The sequence below is a fragment of the Archocentrus centrarchus genome, chromosome 5 (assembly GCF_007364275.1).
Source record: "Archocentrus centrarchus isolate MPI-CPG fArcCen1 chromosome 5, fArcCen1, whole genome shotgun sequence".
NCBI classification, from domain to species: domain Eukaryota; kingdom Metazoa; phylum Chordata; class Actinopteri; order Cichliformes; family Cichlidae; genus Archocentrus; species Archocentrus centrarchus.
In genome coordinates, this window is record NC_044350.1 from 5,209,642 (window position 1) to 5,226,155 (window position 16,514).

Below are 16,514 nucleotides of genomic sequence, written 5' to 3' on the forward strand. Positions count from 1 at the left end.
GTTTGGATAATGAATATGAATATAGTTTTCAAAGCTTTTTTGTCTAAGCTATACTTCTGTGACCATCTTTGCATAGTTTACCCCGAGTTCTGGGAGCGTCACTAAGATTTGGTTAGAAGTTTCTCAGTTTATCCACGAAGCATTCCTTTAATTCATCGAACACTTTAAAGCCCGAGTATTCTCACTGAGGAGTGCTGTTCAATGAAGACCTCCCCCCTCCAAAAGCAGCCTTAAGTGCACTTTATTTTGACACACTGCCGCGCGATACAGTTGCTATGCAGTTAGCGCCCTTGGTTACCACTATTTCCCATAACGCGTCGCTTCCGAGAGAAATTTGAGGTAATTAATGTTTAATAATGTTAAGCAGCATGTTAAAATACGGAAGAAATAGAGTGCTACAGCTGATAAGCTATCATAGCTCCGTCTTTAGTGAGACGACTGAAAAACAGCTAGCTATTAGCTCCACGGCTAATCATGATGTTAGCCAGCCCCTTGGCTGTTTTTTTGCTAACAGCATTTTAGCACACCTATTATTGGAAAAGTTATTCACGGGAACGCCAATTACAGCTGGCGAATAGCCGCCTGGCCCAATCTATAAGTGATAAAGCTAGTAGTGATGCGCACGAAACGGGGTCTAACTTGGATTTTGAATGCTTTTTAGGTGTATGGAAGCTTACAAGAGCCCCAACTTTGGTGAGTGAAGCTGGTAGACAATGGAGAAAGAACAGAGCAACAGTGTGGTCTTCAATGCTTCAAAAAGAGAGCTTTTCACTGCGAACAATGGCTACAAATCCATGCAGAAACGACTAAAAGCTCAGTGGAAAATCCAAAGGTAAGGCGTTTGGGGACTAACTTGTTAAGTCCAAAACAAAATCCTGTACATATCAACTGCAACATGTTCTAGTTGCAGTTGATAAGTACAGTACGTCTAATAGTGTAGCTTTATATATATATATATATATATATATATATATATATATATATATATATATATATATATATATATATTATAGTCATTCTTAGGTTGCAGTTTGGGAGTGAATTCGGTAGAACTGTACAATATTTTATTTAATTCATCTTTCAATGTAAATATTACAAAGTGGACGTTGTAAACAAAGCTTGAATATAGATTTAGGAGACTCCAGTGTTTGCCTCTAAAATGTAGTGAAGTAGGGTAATTACACTCAAGTTCCTCCAAAGTGGTACCAAACGGCAGTGTATGAGTATATTTACTTAGTTACATTCCACCATGACGTTTTGCTCTAGTGTAGCCAAAATTTTATTTTAGTTCTGCAGTAATTTTGAGACTTCAAATGCAAAATCCACGCTGTCTCCTCTAGTATGAAAGATGAGCTGTCTTTGGATAAACTCAAGAGTGTCAAGTTGTGGATAACTGCAGGCCCAAGAGAGAAGTTCACTGCCTCAGAGGTGACGTATGGACAAAAGATGTCTTTTGTCAGCTAATTTCCAAGCAGTGTAAATTTCCGCAACACTTAGGGTCTAAAAAATATTATGCTTCTTTCAATTTTTCAAACACAAACACATTTTCACTCTAGTTATACCTTTTATTTTAGATGGAGGCGCTGAAAGTGTATCTGGAAGGAGGAGGGAATGTCTTGGTCATGCTCGGTGAAGGAGGAGAAATGAAGTATGACACAAACATCAATTTTCTCCTGGAGGATTTCGGAGTAATGGTCAACAACGGTGCATATTGAAATCTGTCAGAATAATAACTAACGTCATCTATGCAGACATTGCCCGTGTTGTTTCTACAACTGCATTTAATCGCGTGATGGTGGTTTTGTGTCTCTTCAACACTAAAGATGCTGTGGTGAGGAATGTGTACTACAAATACTTCCACCCTAAGGAGGCGCTTGTGTCCAATGGTGTACTGAACAGGTTCAGCAGTGCAAAATATTTAGTTTTTCTCTTTTTATGTATATTTCATTAAGTAAATATATTGGCATAATTTAAGTCTAATCTTATTCATCTGTTTGCCGATGCATGTCAAACTCAGTTAACTGCCTGTTTCTCATGCAGAGAGATCAGTCGAGCTGCTGGAAAAGTGGTCACAGGAATTATCGAAGATGAAAATGTTGGAAACAATGCACAGTAAGGCACATTCTTTTACATTTACATCTCATGCATGAAGTAAAAAGACTTCAGATTCAAGCTTTTGTCTTTCTTTGCACAGGGCGCTTACATTTGTGTACCCGTACGGTGCCACACTGAGCGTGATCAAGCCCGCGGCGGCTGTTCTTTCAACTGGCTCCGTCTGCTTCCCCCTCAACAGGCCTGTCCTGGCCTTCTATCAAGGCAAGGTCAGAGGCACAGTGCAGTGACATTTTCTTTTTTTGACCATATAGTCATAAATGTAGGTGTGGTAAGCTGGAGATGCTGAAAGATGTCACCTTTTTATTGTAGAATTCTGGCAAACTGGCTGTTTTGGGTTCCTGCCACATGTTTAGCGATCAGTACATAGACAAAGAGGAGAACAGTAAAATCATGGTGAGTCCTCTTTTTTTTTGTCATTTATTAGGTGAGGGTAGAAGGAGATTCCTTCTAGAATCAAGTCTTGGGGATTTATTTTAAAGCCTGTCTAACTGAATTGGGAGGGATTTTTAGGGGTCACTATGATATAAAACTTTTCATTTTTCTGCCTTGTTTTATTGCAGGACGTTGTGCTTCAGTGGCTCATGACTGATAACATTCAGCTGAATCAGATCGATGCCGAAAACCCAGAGGTGAGGAAGAGGAGTGTGCATGACAAAATGGATTTGCTGATATATAAATTTAATTAGCCCACATTTATCTTTTCTGCTTTTCTTTTTTTGGGGGGGGGGGGGGGGGGGGGGTGGGGGGGGGGGGGGGTGGGGGGGTGTCCCCTAGATTACAGACTACACCATGCTGCCACACACAGGTAATTTGTCTGAACATCTCAGAGCTTACTTACAAGAGGGAGAGGAAAACCCCCGGGACGTCCCCTCTCTCTTTGCCATGTCTTTGTCCAGTCTGTCCACTGACACCTTACCCCAAGCCATCAGGTGAGAAATCGGGTGCAAAATCCAATCAGTCACCCTCCCCCCAGTTACTGCTGTCTCCCTTCAGAGCTAACAGCAGATTTTGTTGCAGTGCTTACAAGCAGCTTAATGTGAAAGCGGAGCCGCTTCAGCTGATCGCACCGCAGTTTGAGACCCCTCTGCCTCAGCTGCAGCCTGCTGTGAGTTTCACTCTTTTCTGGGTTTTTCTGCACAAAGAATTTCACTTAAATGTAACTGAAATCTTAAAAGGAGCATTTTTTTCTTTAAAAGCCCACAAGTTTGAAGCCAGAGGCAGGTGTTGTCCTGTCTTTCAGGTCTTTCCACCTGCTTTGAATGATTTGCCTCCACCCATGCTGGACCTGTTCGATCTAGATGAAACGTTCTCGTCTGAGAACGTGCGTCTGGCACAGCTCACCAATAAGTGTAAGTTCGGGACGTGCACGTGCACTGCAGCCCTCAAATGTTCTAGATATTACCGATGGAAGTGTATGTGAGAACATAAATTTTTTAAGTTTTGAAATTAAACTGTCTTTAATTTGCCAGCTGCCAAGTACAAGACTGATGTCTGATTGGCTCATGTGAGAAGCTTGTTGGTTATTGTCACAGCAGTTCACTGGGCGTCCTGTATCCCATCTAGGCTCATTACGTGGGACTGCACAGCATCTTTATCTCCTGCGATTCATGTTGAGACCATGTCTTATCTTTTGATTGGATGTAGTTTTTCATGGGTCTCCTGCAGGCTAGCATGTCACCATAGTTTACGGCTTACACTTCTTCCAACATGGAAATTTCCAGGCCACCATAAAATCAAAAGTGAGTGAAATTTTTGTGAACTATGATTAAAGCTACCACAAGTAAAAGGAAATGAAGCTAGTGTATTTTTTCCACAGTTTAAATAAAAAGACTTCCAGTTAAGATATATCCCAACCGACACCTAAATTATTGCCATTGGGAGAATACGTGTGTGTTCTTAAATCTTCCTCCAGCTGCTCCTTTTAGGGGTCGCCACAGTGGATCATCTGCCTCCATCTCATCCCATCCATAGCATCCTCTTTGGTCACACAACCCCGCTCCATGTTCTTTTACTACATCCATGAAAATTCTTTGTGCTTCCTCTTTTTATCCAGCTGTGCAGTTCCATATCTTTTGTCCAGTATAGCCACCGTCCCTCCCCTGCACAGGTCCAAACCATCTCAGCCTTGCCTCAATAAAACACTTGACCTGATCTGTCCTTCTGATGTATTCATTCTTAATCTTGTCCATTTTAAGCAGTTAAATATAGTACCTGTCCCTATATATTAAAACTGGTTCTGTCCACAGGTACAGACGATGACCTTGAGTTCTACGTGCGGAAATGTGGTGAAATTCTTGGGGTGACACCTAAGTTGGATAAAGAGCAGAGGGATGCTAAGCACATCTTGGAACACATTTTCTTCCAGGTTGTGGAGTTCAAGAAACTTAATCAGGTGAGTGTGTTCCTAACTACGTCAGGTACACCTACCTGTATACTTTAAACGGTCTACAAATTATTTCTCCTTTTTGCAGGAGCGTGATATGGACCCCGAGGCCCGCTTCTCTCCACTGTGATCGGATTCAAGAAACCCAACAAACATTTTCAACTCTGGCTTTCAAATATGTTAAAATGAGCTCATTTTGAGCCCATCACAGGAGGGCCTTAAAGGGTTTTCAGTCACCACATTTTTATAATGTGTACAGTTACATTTTATAGTTTTGTAGGGATTTCTTGTAAGAATATACAAGATAGATAAAGTTATATCCTTTATTTAAGAAAATCTTGAACATATTTCAATAGTTAAAACATTGAAAAGGTTAAATGCTCTGCATGAGCCCTCACATGGATCCTGTAAAATAAAGACAAATTTCAGAGCTGGAACAATTTGATTTTATAGGCGTGATGTTAGAACCACAGAGAACATCTCATTTCTCCACATTTACAGCAATCCACAGTTGGAACTCAACCTTGGCATGGTGGGTGCAGAATTCAGTCACATCTGACGTTTTTCCTTATGTGTGCTCATCTTCCCATCCAGATCAGGGAGAAACATTAAGTAGTGACTGTTGTTGGGGTTTTGGACTCCATGTTTGCTCCAGAGTGCAGAACTCCACATTCAGTCTGGGGCTGTTTCCCTCGGATTTAATCAAAGACACATCCCACGACATCTGTGAGGCTGTGAGGTCACTGTACGACTGGTCAAAACAAGCTGCCTGCTTTGGGTTTTGAAGGATTATGTGGGGAGTGGAGGACTTTCCCTGTAGCGGGACAACCAGGTAACAGGTATCAGGCTCTTGAGCGTTCAGGCTGTTCAGTGAGAACCCTGGATGGGGAGATGTGGTATCGGAGGACAGGCAGAGAGAAGCTCCAGCGGACAGCTTGGTGTCTGATCCATCAGCTGTTGTGTCATTTGACACCCTCGATGTGGACAGTTGTTCCAGTGACAGAGCAGACAGCAGACTCTGTTCCCCAAAGAACTTCCTGTCAAGCTCCGATGGAGATGAGCACTCAAAGCTTTTCATATCTGGAAGGTAAAATGTTAAATCAAATTCAGAACCAATTCACCTGATGAGACATAAGTGAATGAGTCTAATTTCAGTCCTGTGCTCTTACCTTTAACCACAAACACTTTCTCCATTGTTTCCATGTTGGATCAGGCCTGCCTGACTTCCGGCTGGGTTTTAAACTGTTGCAGTTGTTTGCTAATTGACCCAGCTGCAGGTCATCAGTGAGGAACAGGTGGTGGACTTCTCCACCTTGTGCAGATTCAGGCACATTTTTCTTAATTTTTTTTAAACTGTTTTTTCTGTGCTCTAAAACTGAAAACAGAAAAAAAAAAAGGTTTTTAAGTCTTGGTTTGACTACTTTGGATGTTTAAGACAAACCGAGGCTACAGCTAAAATGATGGATATTTTCTAATGACTCTTTACATTAGATTTTAAAAGTAAATGTTATTGACTAGTGTAAGAAAATTCTCACACCCCAATGTTACATTTCACGGTGCATATTTTCAGTTCCCAGAGGTCCAAATAAACGAGGCAAAATGGAGGGGGAGCAGATTGTAGTATTTTTGGTGATGATTTGCTTAAATTATTGATCAGTTATCAAAAATGTAGATTTCCTATTGATTAAATGGCTGATTGAAATCACTCACATTATTCTTAATACATTTTTATTTGTATTGCTGTTTTGCTATTCTCATTTTTTTCTCACTGTAATATATTTATATGGGCTTCTAAATGAAATCCATAATAAAAAAGCAGAGTGTCATTATTGAGATATAAAAAAATAAAAACTTTGCTGTGAAAAGGGACATAATAAACTACATCTCTTGGGTTTATTTGCAGATTTTTATAAATGATCCTTTATTTAGGCTACTTCTGTATTTATTTATTAATGCATTTTTACATTTATCTATTTATTCACTTCAAATTTTTACATGTATTTAAGTGTTTCTGTGTCTGTACTGTTTGTTAAAAAAGTAGAAAGTCCGAACCTCATTCATAATCACTGCATGCAATTAATAGGTCAGAATATATTTATCTGTTTCTACCAGAGGGATATCTCAAGTTGAACAGTTTGGAGACAGACAGGAAAGAGATGTTGTGGACATGTTCAGTACTGTTCATTTAGGGCAGTGATGAAATAAATCAACCTGGATGGTGGTCTAATAAATTTGTTAAGCACTGTATAGGAGAAAAGATGTTGAAAATGGAGCATCCAGGCAGGGAGGAAAGAGGAAGACTACAGAAATTAATGCATCCAGCAAAGGTGACAGAAGAGGATGCAGGATAGGGTGGATGGATGAGGATGAGCCGCTGTGGCGACCCCCTAAAGGGAGCACTTTAGAGAAGAAGTCTCTTTTTTTTCCCATTATATTTGTTTATGTGAAAGTAATTGTTGAACTGTAATATAAGAACACTGATTTTCTGGAAAAATCATGTTTTCTCAAGCTAAATTAAAAAAAAAAAATTGATTTCGTTATGTAACAATTTCTAAACTTTCGTTCTGAGTAACTGTGTGTTTAAAATATTTGATTAGGAAAAACCACTGACTGTAGAAAACATTATTTTACTATAATGAAACTAAATTTGATTTGAATTCCTTCGTTGCAGGGACTGGGACAAACCCAGAAATGTTTTATTTTTAAAGTTCGACCGGAAGCGTTCGTTATGGCTACGCGCAGCTCTAGTGCGCAGCTACGTCACTATCCAGCTTCTACGACACAGAAGAGCGCGAGATAGAAATCCAGGAGCGCGGACATCCTGGGCGCTCCGCAGCAGCTGGGCTTGGTTATAACAGCGCTGATCCTCCATCATCACCGCTTGCTACAGCGTAAAGGCATTAATCACGGGGATTACAACGAGATAATACCGAGTCCATCCGCACATAACGTGCAGTGACCGCTGGAGAAATCAGTTTCTGAGCGTAAACAATAGAAACAGAGGGAAATGTCCTGGTGGCCGCGCGGGTAAGTTGTTAATCTTTACTATTTGAAAAAACTCTAGCATAAGCAGCACTTATTTTTTAACACAGGCGGGTTTAACGTGGCCATTTAACTTCACTCTATGTAACACAGTCATTTGGAAACTGGAGCCCTTGCTGTGCGTGACCTAACCCTGCTATCCTTGAGTGCTCGCTCGCCTCTGTGCCGCCCTTTTTCCGGACGCGGAAAACAGGTTTAGGATTAAATTTAAGGCCAAACACTCTTTTTGTTAACTCACACTAGATAAATAAATCACTGCTCACCCCATACACTGTTGTCAAACAGTGTGTTATTTCTATGAGGTAGCTATTACCCGCCAAGTTCCAGTTAGCAATAATAATAAAGACGATAATTTAGCGGACATCACAAATGCGGGTCAGTGAATGACCTGTCAGCTGTATTCTTTCACATTGCTGTTGTTTGCTTCTCAGTGAGGATGGAGAGGAGGTCATGCATCCGGACACTGATTCTGATGTGGCAGAGCAGAGGGATGGAGGGAAACTGAAGGTGAAATGGACTCAAGAGGAGGTAACTGTGATTTTTTTCTTTTGTTCGTTATATAACTCACTAGTCAAGTAAATTGTGGTTCTAGAGTAACATAAAACATGCTTATTATGTGTGTTTACAGGATGACAAGCTTAAGGCGCTGGTTCAAAAACTGGGACCAAATGACTGGAAAACAATAGCCAGCTGCATACCTGTGAGTCTGAACAACTTTTCTGTCAACAGAAATCTCCTCTGTATTTTGAGGCTTCTAACATTTTTTTTTTTTTTTTTTGCTTTTTAGAGTCACACTGAACATCAGTGCCAGCATCGCTGGTTTAAAGTCTTGGACCCAGAATTAGTGAAAGGTCCCTGGACTAAAGAGGAAGATGAGAAGGTAGGTGGTTCAGTAAGTGCAGTATATCAGGTGCGATGGGTGTAAATATGTTGTAATTAAATGCACACTGATTATTTGTTTTACTCTAGGTTATAGAGCTTGTGAATCTTTATGGCAACAAACAGTGGGCACTGGTAGCCAAGCACCTGAAGGGCAGGCTGGGGAAGCAGTGCAGAGAGCGCTGGCACAATCACCTTAATCCCAGTGTTAAGAAGTCGTCTTGGACGGCTGAGGAGGACCTCATCATCTACAAGGCTCACTGCCTGCTCGGAAACCGCTGGGCTGAGATCGCAAAACTGCTCCCTGGAAGGTAAGGAGCTACTCTGCGTGTAAAAGGTGGCAAAAGGAGTCACACCTGTGTTTTTTTTTTTAATTCTTAAATTTCAGCTTAGAAAAATATGATAAGTTGCTCTGCAGCTATTTTACTTGTCAAGTACTTTATAACAAATGATGACCAATTTAATCAGCTGCCTATCCAGTGAGTCATTTGTCCTGCGGATGGACTGCCACTCCACAGAGTCTTGGACTGCAGTTAAACTTTAGCCCTCATTCTGCTTTGCAGCCACAAGGAACTTGGTCTAGTTAGAATGACCCTGTATCTCACAGCAGCTCTCCAAAGCAGAGCATGGTCTACTGTCGTTTTTTGGAGTCCATGAGTGGAGAGTGATGGTCCTTTCATCCAAAGCACGTGAGACTCACCTGAGATGGAGTGTAATTACATTGCAGGATGCCACAGGTGATGGGTAGGGCCAGGGCTAGCTTATTAGCAGTGACTGAACTTTCAAAAAAGTGTGAGGATTGATGAAGTGTGTTGCCAAACATACTTGAATGGCATGTGGTCAGTATGTGGGGAAACAGTGCAATTCATACTTTGATATATATATATTGACAGGACGGACAATGCAGTGAAGAATCACTGGAATTCGACCATTAAGCGCAAGTTAGAGATGGGTTTCTACGCCAGGGAGGTCTTGGGGCCCAATGAGCTTGAGGAGCTGTGGGCTCGTGTCAGTAAGGATGTGCAGGTGAGCCGTCTTTCCATGATGTCCTCCTCTAAAATACAGGATACAGAAGATAAGTATGGTAGGATACAGAAATTCTGTTTTGTGTCACTACACAGATGCCCATTTGCTCTGAAGACAATTTAGAAAAGGACTCGGAGCAGAAAATCCCACCTTCAGTAAGTGACTATTCACCTTCATTTTAAAAATATCAGTTATCTTAAGTGTCACAAACTAGTCTATGCCAGTGTTTTTATAGAATTGGCTTTTTTCCACAAGTCTCAGGAAACATCAGCTAAAGCTGGGACTTCAAAGTCTGTCCCCTCCCCGAGCAACAGTCTGAGCCCCAAGAGTGAGGTGGACAGCACAGGAGCAGTGAGCTGCACCAGCTGGGTGGTGGACAGCTCTGGGTTTCTCTCCCCCACTGGCCCTGTTCTGAAGGAAATGTTGGACATGGTGGATGGGGTAAATATCCACAATACTGGAGATACTAGAGGGTTATTTAAAACAAACAAAACAAAAACATTTTAAGGTCATTGGCCTGAATTTATATTGTGTTACTACAATGTATTCTGTATACTATTTGTTATCCATCTGTTCATTGTTGTGACTACGTGTTTAGCTGACAAATAAGATGTCTCTTCTGCACCAAGGACCTCGATGGCTGGTGCAACCTTGCAGCCTTTGACCTACCTGACGACAATCCAAGCCCAGAGCGACACCAGTTTCGTTTGGAAGGCAGTACCTTGCAGGAGCTGAGCAAAGGCAGCAAAGGGGAACTCATCCCCATCTCTCCCGGAGGCGTTACGCCACCCTCCATACTGAGCCACCGGAGCCGGAGATGCATTGCTTTGTCTCCTGACACCAACAAGTCCATGACTCCCAAGAGCACCCCTGTTAAAATTTTGCCCTTTTCTCCATCTCAAGTAAGCCGTTCTTCATGTCCATTCTGTGGTGCGTGCAGTAACGTCATATAAAGTATTCAGCTGATAAATGTATGTTTTTGGCAGTTTCTCAACATGTGGACCAAGCAGGACACTCATGACTTAGAGAACCCGTCCCTCACGTCCACGCCTGTGTGCAGCCAGAAAGCCATTGTTACTACACCGCTACAGCGAGACAAGACCCCCCTCACTCAAAAGGAAAACTCTGTGTAAGCGTCCTCTAACTAGTGACGGCTTCTCGTGGCTGTTTCTTTATGGATTCATCTAAACTAGATCTCTAAAGCCTCGATACCATCAAACCTCTCATCTCCACTCACTTGTTTTTATGACTATTATAAATTTTAATCTAAATTTCTTAATCAGAACTTTGAGTTATTAAAGTGCATTGTTTTTTAAGTACAAAGGGTTTTGAATTGAATATGTCAGGTACACTGAAGTAAGATTTATTACTATGGATGCACCGATCCTATATAAGATAACATGAAAGAAACTGATTGCAAAGGCTCAGCAGTCTGGGTGTGTTTCACACCTGCTGCACTCATTTTCTTTGTTTGCAGCAGTTTGTGTGAACGGTGGGCACAACAAAACTCAGTCAACTGCGACTCCACTCTCTTTCTAGTTATGTCAGTTTAACACTTGCTGAGGAGCTTTTGTTGCACTTACAGTAATGTAATATCCTGCCATCAGCTTGATTACAGTTGTCTTCACACTAATTGTCTCTTGTCTGCTTGAATCCACACGTGTTTGTGAGACTGAAAAAGGAGAAAGTAGGGTGATCGTCAGTAACAGTAAGCGCAGTAAAGACACACTGAGCTGAAATGAGTGGAAATAAATAAAAAACCATTTACGTCGTAGTCGTGTAGTGTTTAAGCGGAGTCTGATGTTACCCTGCACATGAAACGGTGATTTCCAGCCTCTATTTTCACAATGAGAATTACAGCTTATTAATCCAGCAACTGTATTAGATCAGTGCTTGGTTTCTTATTCCCTGTCTTTCATTTGCACTTATTAAATCCTTGATTGCTTTCAAATGTTAAGAGAGTCTGATTTGGTCAGTCTCTAACACAGATCTGAGGCCAGTGTACATGTGATTTCCTCTGTTCTCCTCTTCCTTTTCTATAGTTTTGTTACACCCAACCACAAGTCCGAGCTGTGTACCCCACGAACTCCGACCCCGTTCAAAAATGCCATGGAGAAGTACGGGCCTCTGCAGCCTCTGGTGAGTGGCTGTATGTGTTTTTAGTGAAAACCTATCAGCTCTTTTTTTTTTTTCCACCATTTAACAGCATTTTCTGCTGTTTGTCAGCCTCAGACTCCGAACCTTGAAGACGACATAAATGAGGTCATCTTGAGAGATGCAGGGATCAGCTTGGTCATTTGCTCGACTCCGCCTGAACAGAGACGCAAAACAGTGGTAACTAACTACGAGCCAATTTTAACACATCACACTGATTTTTAGTCTTTTGAGTCCGGGGTTGATGTCAAACTCAATTTGATCTAAAGTAGGGCAGACAGGTAGAGCTGTTGCCTAATAATCTATGGTTAAAAGAAAAAACACTGCACTCCGTTCCTCTTTTGTTTCGTGTAAATATATTTTAAGTACAAAAATAATTAATAAACCAATCATTGATATGATGCTGAGATGTGTGAAGAAAAATAATTTCAACAATACATCTCAGTTTGTTCACTTTATATAAACTAGCAACATCCCGTCCTGTGGGTGGTTTCTGCCAGGCCTGCAACACTTTTTCAAATTCTTCATTATTTTTTGGTGACTCGAACAAAATTCAGTAACGGATACAAATTTTGGTGTCTGTTAAGGATATCTGCATTGATGGACACCTCTATCAATTTATTTACACATAGTTGGCTACATTTGCGTAGATATGAAGAACTACCTTCTCAGAAACCCTGCTTGAGATATACACCGATCATGACCACTAACGGGTGAAGTGAATAACACTGATTATCTCTTCATCATGGCAGTTGTTATTGGGTGGGATATGTTTGGGAACGAGTGAACATTTTGTCCTCAAAGCTGATGAGTAAGAAAATGGACAAACGTGAGCGCCAAATTGTGATGGCTAGATGACTGCGTCAGACTGCAGCTCTAGTGCAGTGTTCCTGGTCTGTGGTGGTCGGTATCTATCAAAAGCGGTCCAGGGAAGGAACAGTGGGGAACGAGTGACAGGGTCATGGGGGGCCAAGCCTCACTGATGTACGTGGGGAGTGAAGGCTGGTGCGTGTGGTCTGATCCAACAGACGTGCTACTGTTGCTCAAATTCCCAAATAATTTAAAGCTGGTTCTCCCAGAAAGATGTCAGAATACATGGTGCATCCTGCAGTCAGGGTGCTCATGCTGACCTGTCACCCACTGAATGCACCAACAATGGGCACGTGGGCATCAGAACTAGACCACAGAAGAAGGAAGAAGGTGTCCTGGTCTGATGAATCATGTTTTCTTTTACATCACGTGGATGACTGGATCCATGTGGATTGCTTACCTGGGGAACACCTGCCGCCCGCCCCCAATCTCTTGGGGGTGTGAGAATCTTCTGCTGGTACTCAGCTAGGCAGTTGGCACTGGTGTTGATAGTGATGACATCCTTCCCCTACTGGCTGAATATTCTTTGGTCCCTTTCTTTCTGCTATGTAGTGTAGCAGCCATTGATGATTAAAAGTGCGCAATGTTCAACACTCAACCTTTTAATCATTCTGAGTACAGCATCCAGGTAAATATAGCACACCTGGAGCCATAGCTGTCCGTTAACGTACTTATGCACTCAAATGTTAGTATGAAAGTATTCTGCTTTGGAAAAAAAACGAGACGATAGCAGGACACCAGGTAGGCCCAATGTCAAGTGTGTTCAGATTTTTGTAGTGGTGCATGGAGTGGATGCTATTTTATTCAGTGAATGAGATTCAGTCACATGAACAAGCAATAGTCACTAAATGGTTTAAAAAAAAGAAATGATAAAATGCATATAATGTCAGGCGTGTGTCATTGGAGTCCTAACAGTTAACAGTGTTAGTGCTGCTTCCTGCTGTGTGACACTCAGCTCAGAGCCTTGCAGTAAAAAAAAGATTCTGGCTTATTATTAGTGTGAGACGTGCAAGACAGAGTCGTCTGTAGAAGTTGCAGCTTGTAACGTTCTTGAATGTAGCTCCTTGTGTTTAGCTCCTTCCTTCTTCGCACTCACAAATTCACACCTTGGAGCCATGGATCACAGCAACAGTCGTCCACTGTGGCCACATAGAAACAGCCTTGTTCATTCACTTCCCCCGACCAGACTCCTACTCCCACCACCATACAAGAATGCTTTGAGCCAACAGCAGCTGATCTTCCATTCTTCACTTGGATGTATTAGACAGAAATTGTTCCTCGTTTGCCGATTTGATTGTATTTTCTTCCCAGCATCGCCCTCCAATGAAGAAAGTGCGGAAATCGTTGGCCCTGGATGTCGTGGACTGCCAGGTGATGCCTACATCCAAACGCAAATCGGCCAAACACAGTATCAAGGTAAAGTGTGTGTAAACGTTTTATTAGCCTGAGTGTAGATTTGTCGTATCCTGTTCTTGACGTGTTGTCCTTACTTTTTTGTCCACAGGACGAGCCTATGCTGGTTTCTGTCAGCCCTTCATCGTTTTGCAGCAAGCGACATGAAAATATTTTGGATCAGGGCTTCCTTTTGGGGCCGAGCGACAGCGCCATATTTCCCAGCACAGTGCCACCAGTTCCAGTTGGTTCCACCTTTATGACCTTTTCAGAGGAGTTACTAATATAATCAGTGAGCTAAGGATTTTACACCTGACTTGTTTTTTGTTTTTCTTTCCCACAGATGTCAAAAGAATGGGAAATGGTTGTTTGTGGACAAACTAAAGACCAGCTGATAATGACCGAGAAAGCCCGACGCTACCTTCGCTCACTAAAATCCCACGCTCCCAGCCGCGCTCTGATTCTATCCTGAGATGGCTCATTTTTACACCAAAGTGTTACCCATCCAGAACTTAACATTGCTGGTTTCCCCTTTCTTTTCTGGGCCTGGTGTATTTTGTGGTGGAGGACAGGTCAGGTCAGCGTTTGAATAACCCATTAGTGATTGACAGTGTAGTCCTGTCTGAAAGAGACTGTTGCTTTTAGATGTAGACTCACTCTTACAGGCTGCCAGGCATGTTTAATTCTAGTGTTGTTAATTCAGTGAGTTTGGAAAAAAAAAAAGAATGTATAAATGAAAAATCAAGGCTGTGTACTTTTGCTATCACTGAAAAAGGGTTTTTACATGACGTGTCTGTGATTAAACTTTTTTTTTTTTTTAACTTTGTATTTTGTACACACACACATTCAGGTTACGCCTCCATATCTATGTTCTAAGTTATGGAGGAAATTAACAGGTTGATCAGTAATACATTTAGGGAACACTTGTAAGATCTATAATGCATCTAAGTACCCACAAAATGTAGCTCCCCACACAGTGGGAAAAAATGGACATTAATGATTTCTATAAAGGTGACTACCCATCCAGATCCAACAAAATGATGCATATGTCTGAGGTTTTATTCTGTAATAGTCATTTACCTGAGATACAATGAAGGTGTAAAATCTGTCCCAACTGTTGGTGGAAAGGTTATAAATAATTTGACACTGTAAACATTTAGAGTTGATTGTGTACAACATTGTGTTATGGAATTGAATAAAATACTGATATGTTCAATAACACATTTGCTTTTTGATTAATTTTGACTGGTGCTGTAGAACAGTGAGTACACAGAGTCATTTGAAAATTAAAGTTTTCACAGAGCTCTATGCAGTCGTGTGAAGCGCTAAGTACACCTTTACTGTAGCAATTGCAATTACCAGCTTTCGCACGTTCCCATCATCTGTGAAGTAATATACTTCTGGCAATTCTTTCATTAGGACATCCGAACATAGCACAAAAATCTGTAAATTTCCTGCATTTAATGTTTCCAGAATCGGCACAAACCAAATGAGGTGCAGCTGATGGTTGCAGACATCTGCATTAGAAGACATAGATTGTGTGTATAAAACTGTATTTTATATACATTCTATGTTAGTGGGGACAAAGACTGCTACAAAGAGGCCAAGTACAGGTTTAGCAAGGAAGTGGCCACTGCTAGATCACATCACTCTGAGAATATACAGCAGCAGATCTCAGAGAACGACGCGGCCTCTGTATGGAAAAGTTTTAGGCAGATTACCAACTACAAGCCTAAAACCCCCCACTCCACAGACGACCTACAAACTGCAAATAGACTGAACGAGTTCTATTGTCATTTTGATGGTCACCAGTCCCAACTACAATACAGCCAGCACAAATATTCACCCCCCAACCTCCCCCACTCCCCACACCTCAGAGAAGCCCACATCATCAAGGACTCCCACCCCAGAGTCCCCCTCCTCCCCCACCCCCACAGTCTTTTGTATTCAGGAGGACCAGGTGCTAAAGCAGTTCAGGAGTGTCAAAGCTCGCAAAGCTCCAGGTCCAGATGGTGTCTCACCTGCCACACTGAGACACTGTGCTAACGAGCTTGCCCCATTGTTCACGAACATCTTCAACTCCTCACTGGAGGCTTGCCACGTGCCTGTCTGCTTTAAAACCGCTACCACTGTTCCTGTCCCCAAGAAGCCAAGGATCACTGGACTAAATGACTACAGACCTGTGGCACTGACTTCTGTGGTCATGAAGTCATTTGAGCGTCTGGTGCTGTCCCACCTCAAGTCCCTCACAGCCCCCCTTCTGGACCCCCTGCAGTTTGCCTACAGAGCCAATAGGGCTGTGGACGACGCCATCAACCTGACTCTGCACTTCATCCTACAGCATCTGGACTCCCAGGGAACCTACGCCAGGATCCTGTTTGTGGACTTCAGCTCTGCCTTCAACACCATCATCCCTGATCTCCTCCAAGACAAGCTGTCCCAGATGAACGTGCCTGATCCCATCTGCAGGTGGATCATTGTCTTCCTGACGAACAGGAAGCAGCACGTGAGGCTGGGGAAGAATGTCTCGGACTCCCGGACCATCAGCACTGGCACTCCTCAGGGCTGTGTCCTCTCTCCTCTGCTCTTCTCCCTGTACACCAACTGCTGCACCTCTGACCACCAGTCTGTCAAGCTTATTAAGTTTGCAGAT

At 42.2% G+C, this 16,514-nt stretch overlaps 2 protein-coding genes across 2 annotated transcripts; both read left to right on the top strand.

Moving 5' to 3' along the window:
- The first annotated feature begins 184 nt into the window (after positions 1-184).
- Positions 185-4,731, top strand: ift52 (intraflagellar transport 52 homolog (Chlamydomonas)). The gene is made up of 14 exons (XM_030728434.1): positions 185-339; positions 662-832; positions 1,341-1,428; positions 1,575-1,704; positions 1,824-1,899; positions 2,041-2,112; positions 2,195-2,321; positions 2,425-2,508; positions 2,676-2,744; positions 2,890-3,044; positions 3,133-3,220; positions 3,356-3,464; positions 4,362-4,507; positions 4,587-4,731. Exons 2-14 carry the CDS (start codon positions 714-716, stop codon positions 4,626-4,628), a joined length of 1,305 nt encoding a protein of 434 aa, XP_030584294.1. The 5' UTR covers positions 185-339; positions 662-713; the 3' UTR covers positions 4,629-4,731.
- A 2,553-nt stretch (positions 4,732-7,284) lies between these two features.
- On the top strand, positions 7,285-15,057 carry mybl2b (v-myb avian myeloblastosis viral oncogene homolog-like 2b). Its single transcript, XM_030729688.1, has 15 exons — positions 7,285-7,525; positions 7,972-8,068; positions 8,169-8,240; positions 8,328-8,420; positions 8,510-8,730; positions 9,313-9,445; positions 9,541-9,600; positions 9,701-9,886; positions 10,075-10,347; positions 10,432-10,574; positions 11,488-11,584; positions 11,672-11,779; positions 13,781-13,885; positions 13,974-14,105; positions 14,205-15,057. Exons 1-15 carry the CDS (start codon positions 7,506-7,508, stop codon positions 14,331-14,333), a joined length of 1,869 nt encoding a protein of 622 aa, XP_030585548.1. The 5' UTR covers positions 7,285-7,505; the 3' UTR covers positions 14,334-15,057.
- Positions 15,058-16,514: the final 1,457 nt, after the last annotated feature.

Bases quoted from the DNA above. Each gene is read 5' to 3' on its own strand.
- ift52 (XM_030728434.1), top strand. From the start codon at position 714: ATGGAGAAAGAACAGAGCAACAGTGTGGTCTTCAATGCTTCAAAAAGA. The intron at 1,429-1,574 runs GTGACGTATGGA...CTTTTATTTTAG, and splicing joins AGAAGTTCACTGCCTCAGAG to ATGGAGGCGCTGAAAGTGTA. The intron at 2,113-2,194 runs GTAAGGCACATT...TTCTTTGCACAG, and splicing joins AATGTTGGAAACAATGCACA to GGCGCTTACATTTGTGTACC.
- mybl2b (XM_030729688.1), top strand. From the start codon at position 7,506: ATGTCCTGGTGGCCGCGCGG. The intron at 8,731-9,312 runs GTAAGGAGCTAC...ATATATTGACAG, and splicing joins GCAAAACTGCTCCCTGGAAG to GACGGACAATGCAGTGAAGA. The intron at 11,780-13,780 runs GTAACTAACTAC...TTTTCTTCCCAG, and splicing joins AACAGAGACGCAAAACAGTG to CATCGCCCTCCAATGAAGAA.